This window comes from Colossoma macropomum, unplaced genomic scaffold (genome assembly GCF_904425465.1).
Source record: "Colossoma macropomum unplaced genomic scaffold, Colossoma_macropomum, whole genome shotgun sequence".
NCBI lineage: Eukaryota > Metazoa > Chordata > Actinopteri > Characiformes > Serrasalmidae > Colossoma > Colossoma macropomum.
This window is the reverse complement of record NW_023495728.1, coordinates 5,847-15,685: the sequence shown is the minus strand read 5'-3', so window position 1 is coordinate 15,685 and position 9,839 is coordinate 5,847. Positions and strand designations below refer to the sequence as shown.

The 9,839-nt window shown below is 41.1% G+C and overlaps 1 protein-coding gene across 1 annotated transcript; it reads left to right on the top strand.

The window, feature by feature from the left end:
- Positions 1–350: 350 nt before the first annotated feature.
- On the top strand, positions 351–7,623 carry LOC118802887 (scavenger receptor cysteine-rich type 1 protein M130-like; the record flags this gene model as incomplete). The annotated part of the gene is given in 13 exon segments (XM_036563310.1): positions 351–639; positions 2,320–2,622; positions 2,754–3,053; positions 3,365–3,679; positions 3,796–4,110; positions 4,948–5,012; positions 5,575–5,677; positions 5,835–6,166; positions 6,431–6,455; positions 6,555–6,913; positions 6,916–7,055; positions 7,235–7,359; positions 7,480–7,623. Coding segments are annotated over 13 exon segments (2,815 nt in total), but the record flags the coding sequence as incomplete, so codon positions are not given.
- Positions 7,624–9,839: the final 2,216 nt, after the last annotated feature.

Sequence of the window (9,839 nt, the reverse complement as noted above, 5' to 3'; positions counted from 1 at the left end):
TCATCCTATTAAACAAGGATAGCTGCACATGCAATTTACTGCACACATTTTAATGTACATAATCACTGTATGTATCATACCATAATCCTTCTGAACAATCCTTTTACACTTATTGCATGCACTATACACACACACACACACACACACACACACACATATATATATATATATATGTGTGTGTGTGTATTGTTTCTTGTGGACCTGTTTGGTATTGTAATATTTGTGGATTACTAAGATATCCACTTGATTAAATGATCGGATTAATTAATTTAGGTTTTTTTCTACAGTTGTGAGTATGTGTCCATCGCTCTCTCTCTCTCTGTTGTACAGTCAGTGTGAGGTTGGTGGATGGTGGCAGTCGCTGTGCTGGGAGAGTGGAGGTTCTTCATAGAGGACAGTGGGGAACAGTGTGTGATGATGGCTGGGATATGAGAGATGCTGCAGTGGTGTGTAGAGAGCTGGGCTGTGGAGAGGCTGTAGATGCACTAAGTGATGCTCACTTTGGACCAGGATCAGGACCAGTCTGGATGGACAGTGTGGACTGTAGTGGATCAGAAACTATATTGAAGCACTGTAGATCTAGAAGGTTGAGTAGACATGACTGTGATCACAGTTCAGCTGCTGGAGTCATCTGCTCAGGTAAACGAAAGAAATTTAAATTACCACCACATGTCACCATTGTCCATGTTTCATTCTTCTTCAAACTAGTAATATCTTGCTTTAGGTTAATTCAGTGGCAACTCACCCAGGATTTTTTAAGCTGTGAAGTCATTTTGAACTCACAGTGTGGCTTCAAAACACTGCATGTGTGAATTGAATCACTCATAGGTTTGAGAGGAATTTAGAAATACTACATTAAATTTATTTTTGAAAGTAACTGTACACCTCATTTAAAAAATGACAATTGACAATCTTGTATGCAGTTAAGAATAGGATCTGACAAACTTAATGTGACATTTTATGCATCTTTTCAGTATTTAATTTCTCTTTGGACTTTCTAAAGAATCACAGTCCATGGGTTCCTTTTTTGTGTATGTTTTACAAACCCATTTCCAAAGAAAAACAGTGATCTGAACTGAATTCTATTTAGCCTGCATTAAATTGAAAATAAATAAATAAATAAATAAATAAAAACAACATATCGCTGCTGTCGGAAGAAAACCATGTATCTCCATTATTGTCGTTTTCCAGTTTTTGACATAATTTGAAAATAGCTGTTGGCATTTACATTGTACGTAAATTTCATGAAGAATGGACCAAAAGAAACAGCCCAAAATGACTTGGAAAAAAAGTCTGGTTCCATTGACTTACATTAAAAGTAATGTGTGTTTTTTCATTTTGGAGATATGAGGTTTTTGTCCGACAACAGCGATATATGAAGATATCTGAAGAGCCATTTCACCATGCAGAGACCCATTTAATCAAGCAAATGGTTCTTTGAGTGTTCATAGTTCAATATAGAACCATTTTCTTTACTAAAGAACCCTTGAAAAAACATCATTTTTTAAGAGTGTAGCTCAAGCAGTTTGCATTAATGTCCCTGTGGTTACTGAAAAATAAGCATTAGTATGTAATAAGCCTGGGATTTTAAGGGGTTAACTTTCCAGTGTTTATCAGTCTATTTCAGATAATTTAAAGTGCATAGAAAAAGTGCAGAGAAATTGACAGTGTTTGTGGACTTTGTTGGCATCCACTGTGCACAGTACAGTCTTAATTTGCATTTGTGCATGCAGCACGGAACAGTATTTATTGACAACAGTTTATTTTTATATTTACAAGCCTACGTGGTGATATCCATCACAAGCATGCCAGATTTTAATGCAGCACCATTTGAAGGTCGCTGGCATTCAGTTGTGGTTTTTGGCTGTTTTTATGCACAGAGAGTTTACCATTGATTATTGAGAAACATTGCTTTTAAATTGTTGTATTTTTGCTGATGCATTTTTTGGCAGAGTGGTGAGCCTCAACCCATCCTTGCTTATAAAAAATGAAACTTTACTGGAAGCCCTTTTTATATCCAAGCATGGTTACATGACTTCTTTTAAAATGTTTTTTGTGAACATTTAACACTTTTCCTAGTCTTAGATTGCCCCATACATCTTTTTTAGAATGTGCTTCAGTCATCAATTTCAGAATGAGCATTTATTTACAAAAAACTATGAAGTTAGCAATATAAAACATTAATATGTTGTATTTGTCTTTCATTTCAGTATAGGTCACAGTGGATTAATAAATTGCTGCCTTCTATTTTAATTTGTATTTCATAATTCACTTTCCCAAAATTTGGAATTGGGTTTATATGGGGATTTACATTTTCAGGAGTCAGGCTGGTTAATGGTTCTCGCTGTTCTGGGAGAGTGGAGGTGCTTCATGGAGAGACCTGGTCCACAGTTTGTGAAGCTGACTTTGACCAGCAGGATGCAGAGGTTGTGTGTCGAGAGCTGGGCTGTGGGCTTCCTGTGGAGGTGCTGGGAGCAGCTGCTTTTGGCAGAGGGGAGGGTCAGGTGTGGTCAGAGGAGCTTCAGTGTAGAGGCAACGAATCTCAGATTCACTTCTGTCCAACATTGTCATCACTCAAACACAACTGCACCCATGATAATGATGTGGGACTAGTTTGTAAAAGTAAGAGGGTATTTTTCTAACTCACATTGCATTGTAACACATGAAGCACAAGTCATACAATTATCTCTGATTATGTCTCACCATATTATCTTCTGTCTGGGCTGCTTTTTTCATTGTTTTTTGCCCCCCAGATAGTGTGAGGTTGGTGGATGGTGGTAGTCGCTGTGCTGGGAGAGTAGAGGTTCTTCATAGAGGACAGTGGGGAACAGTGTGTTGTCGTGGCTGGGATATGAGAGCTGCTGCAGTTGTGTGTGGAGAGCTAGACTGTGGGGAGCCGTTAAGTATAGATCTTACTGTACCAGGATCAGGACCAATCTGGATGAGTCATGTGGACTGCAGTGGATCAGAGTCTACACTGAAACACTGTGGATCACTGGGATGGGGTGAACATACCTGTTACCATTATATAGATATTGAAGTGATCTGTTCAGGTATGCATCAATTACTCTTAATAACAATTACCAGTCCTTTAATATAATGAATTTTAATCTTTCTCATGCATAAATTTGGACAATTAATATAAATGAAATTCATAAATATTAAATATTATTACATTTTAAACCGCAAATATGGATTTTTAAGTTAAAGTTAATACTAATTAAATATACGATGTATTGAATACTACTTGTTGTTTTTAAGGATCTTATTTATTATTTTTTTTGTCTTGATTCTTTTTTGTATTTTTGTAATTCTTCTACTGTTAAGTGTGCTTTGCAAAGTCTTGTCTCTGAATTACACAAAGGTAACAGAAAGCCCAGATTTACTGGTGGTTCTCATCTGTGCTCTGGGAGAGTGGAGGTGCTTCATGGAGATACCTGGTTCACAGTGTGTGATACAGACTTTGACCAGCAGGATGCAGAGGTTGTGTGTCGAGAGCTGGGCTGTGGGCTTCCTGTGGAGGTGCTGGGAGCAGCTGCTTTTGGCAGAGGGGAGGGTCAGGTGTGGTCAGAGGAGCTTCAGTGTAGAGGCAATGAATATGACATTACTCTATGTCCAACATCCTCTTCACTCAAACACAACTGTTCCCATAACAGTGATGTGGGTCTAATATGTTCTGGTAAAGCATAAAATTCAAGCTTTCCAAAATATGCAATTATTTATTCACATTCAAGTAATAAAGTCTCTGCTTTCTTTTGACATGCTGTTTTAATTAGCTTTTCATTATATTCTCAGGTCACACTGGAGCTCAGCTGGTGAACGGCTCTGACTCCTGTTCTGGTCGAGTGGAGCTCCAGTACCTTAGTGAATGGGGCACAGTGTGTGATGTAAGCTGGGATTTGAGAGCTGCCAGTGTCCTCTGTGGTCAGCTGAAGTGTGGGAGTGCTGTGGCTGTGTTGGGGTCAGACTGGTTTGGGGAGGGGAGTGGCCAGATCTGGGCTGATGTGTTTAATTGTCAGGGGAACGAAACACACCTGTCAAAATGTCCCATTTCATCATGGAGTCGAACTGCATGCTCTCATAAACAGGATGCTGGAGTCATCTGCAGTGGTGAGCTCTCAGATTCATTTAGTCACATGTGTCAGGCTCCAGTCCTCACAGGCCAAAACACTGCAGACTTTAGCACACTGCCTCATTAAACACACCTGATTCAGCTCATCAGCTAAGTAGCATTAACTGAATTCAGTGTGTTAGATGAGGGTAAAAGCTAATCTCTTGGCCTGGAAAATCCCTGCCTGATTTAGTCCATGGTAACACTTTATTTTGAGTGCTCCTTTGTGGATGATTAATAAACTCTTAACAAAGTATCAGTAACAAATCAACCGCATACCAGTAAAGAAGCAGTAGTGAAGCATCTGAATACATTGAGGTAAATATCTTGAAGATGTGTTGTTGATACATTACTTACTTTAAGTAGATTTATTGTTGATGTGTTACATAAAGTAGACTTAATGTTACTCCTATTACGCAAAACCTAACCTTACCCCACCTTACCAAACACCTAACCCAGTTAAGCCCCAGTTAGAGAATGGTGTCAGCAGCATGTCTATAACAGCTTGTTGAGGATGTTGAGATGGGCTGTATTAGACCTGTTACATGTTCAATCCTCTCATGTAAACCTTTACAGAAATGAAGTTGAACACTCCAAATAAAGTGAAAAACAACTGAATTCAGCAGATTATACACACATTTTATTGATGTAGTCAATGAAATGTCTTTTGATAACATACTGTATGTATTCACTGAAGCTACATTGTTGTGTTATTTTACTGAGGGACTTCTTTAAAAAAGGACGCTAAGAAGGACCACTCAAACCAATGCGTTGTCAAAATCAAAAATGCTTTCGTTTTCAAGTTTTCAATGCTTCAAGTTTTTTTTTCTCTTCAGGTTCCTCGCTGGCATTTCATGAGGAGCGAGTGCGGTTATCTGGAGGGATGGATTGTAAGGGGCAGGTGGAGGTGTACTTCTGGCAGGACTGGAGGGGAGTTCTGCTGGACTCCTGGAGTGAGTCTGTGGCCTCTGTGGTCTGCAGACAGCTGGGCTGTGGCTCTGTGCTCAACTTCTCCAGCTCCCCTCCATCCAGTCCTGAACACAGACACATGTGTGTGATGGGTTTCAGTTGTTCTGGGAGTGAAGCACATCTGGGGAACTGCAGCAGCGCACAAGCAGTCAACTGCAGCTCCAGAGAACAGCTCTCAATCACCTGCTCTGGTAAGAATTACAGCAGTTAAATATGAAAACTAGCTAATAAGCTTCCTTACATAATGCTTTCTTTGCGTTTGTGTAGGTAAGTTTAATTCAGCTCACAGCTCCATCAGGCTGGTTGGTTCTGGGGGAGACTGTGCAGGAAGGCTGGAGGTTTTCCACAGCGGCTCATGGGGGACAGTGTGTGATGACTTGTGGGATATTAAGGATGCGCAGGTGGTGTGTAGACAGCTGCAGTGTGGAGTGGCCCTCAGTGCTCCGGTACCAGCCCGGTTTGGACCGGGAACTGGACCCATATGGCTGAATGAGGTGGAGTGTGAGGGGAACGAGACGTCCCTGTGGAACTGCAGATTTCAGCTGTGTGGAGAGGATGAATGTGGACACAAGGAGGACGTAGGAATCATTTGCTCAGGTAAAGTGATATGAAGTTAAAGTTAAATTTGTGCAAGCAAGTAAAGTTTAACATTATCACAGAATGCTAGATATTTAACAAATGAATAAACCATTTCTAAAACATCCATAAACATATGTGATAAAAGCTCAAGTAGAAATCACAATTCTCTCACCAGAGTTTAAAGAGATAAGACTCACAGAGGGCTGTGAGGGGAATCTGGAAGTGTTCTACAATGGAACCTGGGGTAATGTGTGTGTAAATGGGATGAATAAAGAAACTGCAAGATTCATTTGTCAAGAGCTGAACTGTGGAAGATCTGGCAGTCAGAGGGCTTCCAAAGCAAGTGTGGAATCAGCTCCTAACTGGCTGGATGATCTGAAATGTAGGAAACATGACTCCACTCTGTGGCACTGTCCATCTTCACCCTGGAGACAGAACAAATGTGACAATAGCAATGAGGTGGCTCACATTACCTGTTCAGGTAGGCAGCTTGGATTGGTTTTGTATGTTGATATTAATATATTGTTTTCTGTTATTTTATTATGCTAGCAATAAACTGAATTAAATAAAAAAAAATAATAATAAATTTAGAATTAAAACAGGCTTAAATATCTAAACAAGGAAAAGTTCAGTGATTATTATGGTTATCTTTTCATATTTACAGAAAAGGAAAGTGATCGTGTGTTACAGCATACGAAATACTCTTCATCTCTTCATTGCAGACAGTGTTCAAGTAAGTACACATGCAGAGAAAAACACAAATGTCACAAGTGTTGCACCTCTTCTTCACACAAATGTTAATGGTATATTAATCTGTTTGTTTCAATCACAGTGAACATCTGTATGGTACAATGTGGCTGTATTGTCGAGTTCTATGACTACACTAGCTCATCAGTTCATTGTCTCCTCATGTGTGATGTGTGTGATTTAGATCGCCTGCCTCTCAGGCTGAGAGGAGGAAAGGGAAACTGCTCTGGGAGGCTGGAGGTGTATCACAATAAAACATGGGGGTCTGTCTGTGATGATCTGTGGAACATCAGGGATGCTCAGGTGGTCTGCAGGCAGCTGGGCTGTGGGCCGGCGCTGAGTGCTGATGGGAGTGCTGTCTTTGGTGCTGGTGAAGGGCCTATCTGGCTAAACAGAGTGAAGTGTAGAGGGAATGAGATTCACCTGTGGGACTGTCCTCATTCCCTGAAGAACCACACTGACTGCTCCCACAGGCAGGACGCTGGAGTCACCTGTGCAGGCCTGCTTAATTTTTGAGTCTCCAATCAAATCATGTTTATCCCAGTGTTAATTATCTGCAAGGCTTTGATTCTGATACTTCTCAAATGTTAGAACCGGAATACCCCCTTCCATTAAAACCCCATTTTAGAAGTGTCTGTCTTCCTCTTTTGTTTCTGTATTTACAGAAAGGAATGAGCCCCCCACTATGACACTTACAAAAGCTGCTGCATCCATCACCACTGGTACTGTTTCATTTATCTAAAATGTCTCTGAATAGATTGTTCAGTTCTCTACACAGTTTCTGTATTTGTTTGTATTTTCATGTCCAGTGCATCAGACATCAGAGAGGACAGTCACTCCTCCAGCTGTTCCATTCATCCATCCAGTGTCTCTCCTAGTTCTGGGAGCGGTGCTCTTCCTGGCCTTAGTGCTTCTGGTTGTGCTGATTTACCAGAACAGAGTGCTCAGGAGAGGTAGAGAGATTCAGAGATCATCTACCATCCACTTTCTGGACATTCTCTGAATTTTTCCTTCAATCATCAATCTTCTTGTCCACTGAACTGGTTTAGTGTTTCTCTTTGTTTCCTTCACAGGGCTCTCTAAGAGGATGGAGAATGTAGTCTATGAAGGCCAGAGAAGAGTGTTTGAGGGCGTCTGTGAAGGCTTGAGTAGGGGCACTGAGAGAGTCTACGAGGAGATTTACTGCAATTTCAATACTGAAAGAACCATTCAAAGGGGTGAGTGTCCTACATGAGACTTACTGTGGTGTATTTTTACTCATAATATTTGAAGATTAATTGCATTCAGTTGATCAATGACCAAAGTTCACATGCATTTTTATTTGGTGACTATTTTAAGTGGTCCTTTTTTAAGATTAAATAAACACTCAACAGACTGTAAGTACCATATCAACAACATATTAATGATGAAGCACCAGTAAATACATTCAGTAGATCTGTAGACTTTTAATTAACAACGTACATAAAATTTGTTTAAATTGACTGCTGAATTCAGTTGTTTTTCACGTTATTGTCAAAATGTTATGTCAAAATTCATATCTGTAGATGTTAACTTGAGAGGTCACTGAACTTGTAACGGATCAATTTCAACATCCTTAATAAGCTGTTATAGACAAGCTGCTGACACCATTCTGTAAGTAGATCTTAAATGACTTAAGTTTTGTGTAAGGTTAGATTTTGGGTTTTGAGGTTAGGTTTTTGGTAAGGTCGGGTATGGTTAGGTTATTGGTACGGTCAGATAAGGTTAGGTTTTGGGTAAGGTCGGGTAAGGTTAGGTTTTGGTAAGGTCGGGTAAGGTTAGGTTTTTGGGCTGGGTCGGTATGGTTAGGTTTTGGGTAAGGTCGGGTGAGGTTAGGTTTTTGGTAAGGTCGGGTATGGTTAGGTTTTGGGTTAGGTTGGGTGAGGTTATGTTTTGGGTAAGGTCGGGTAAGGTTAGGTTTTGGGTTAGGTTGGGTGAGGTTATGTTTTGGGTAAGGTCGGGTAAGGTTAGGTTTTGGGTAAGGTCGGGTGAGGTTAGGTTTTGGGTAAGGTCGGGGAAGGTTAGGTTTTGGTAAGATCGGGTGAGGTTAGGTTTTGGGTGAGGTCAGGTGAGGTTAGGTTTTGGTAAGGTCGGGTATGGTTAGGTTTTGGTAAGGTCAGATAAGGTTAGGTTTTAGGTAAGGTCAGGTGACGTTAGATTTTGGGTAAGGTTGGGTAAGGTTAGGTTTGGGTAAGAACGGGTATGGTTAGGTTATTGGTACGGTCAGATAAGCTTAGGTTTTGGGTAAGGTCGGGTAAGGTTAGGTTTTGGGTAAGGTCGGGTGAGGTTAGGTTTTGGGTAAGGTCTGGTAAGGTTAGGTTTTGGGTTAGGTTGGGTGAGGTTATGTTTTGGGTAAGGTCGGGTATGGTTAGGTTTTGGTAAGGTCGGGTAAGGTTAGGTTTTGGGTTAGGTTGGGTGAGGTTAGGTTTTGGGTAAGGTCGGGTATGGTTAGGTTTTGGGTTAGGTTGGGTGAGGTTATGTTTTGGGTTAGGTTGGGTGAGGTTAGGTTTTGGGTAAGGTCGGGTAAGGTTAGGTTTTGGGTAAGGTCGGGTGAGGTTAGGTTTTGGGTAAGGTCGGGTAAGGTTAGGTTTTGGTAAGGTCGGGTGAGGTTAGGTTTTGGATAAGGTCGGGTAAGGTTAGGTTTTTGGGTAGGGTCGGTATGGTTAGGTTTAGGGTAAGGTCGGGTGAGGTTAGGTTTTTGGTAAGGTCGGGTATGGTTAGGTTTTGGTAAGGTCAGATAAGGTTAGGTTTTAGGTAAGCTCAGGTGACGTTAGATTTTGGGTAAGGTTGGGTAAGGTTAGGTTTGGGTAAGAACCGGCATGGTTAGGTTATTGGTACGGTCAGATAAGGTTAGCTTTTGGGTAAGGTCGGGTAAGGTTAGGTTTTGGGTAAGGTCGGGTGAGGTTAGGTTTTGGTAAGATCGGGTGAGGTTAGGTTTTGGGTAAGGTCAGGTGAGGTTAGGTTTTGGTAAGGTCGGGTGAGGTTAGGTTTTGGGTAAGGTCGGGTTAGGTGAGGTTTTGGGTAAGTTCGGGTAAGGTTAGGTTTTGGGTAAGGTCAGGTGAGGTTACGTTTTGGGTAAGGTTGGGTAAGGTTAGGTTTTGGTAAGGTTGGGTGAAGTTACGTTTTGGGTAAGGTCGGGTAAGGTTAGGTTTTGGGTTAGGTTGGGTGAGGTTATGTTTTTGGTAAGGTCGGGTAAGGTTAGGTTTTGGGTAAGGTCGGGTGAGGTTAGGTTTTGGGTAAGGTCGGGTAAGGTTAGGTTTTGGGTAAGGTCGGATAAGGTTAGGTTTTGGGTAAGGTCGGGTAAGGTTAGGTTTTGGTAAGGTCAGATAAGGTTAGGTTTTAGGTAAGGTCAGGTGACATTAGATTTTGGGTAAGTTTGGGTAAGGTTAGGTTTTGGTAAGGTCGGGTGAGGTTA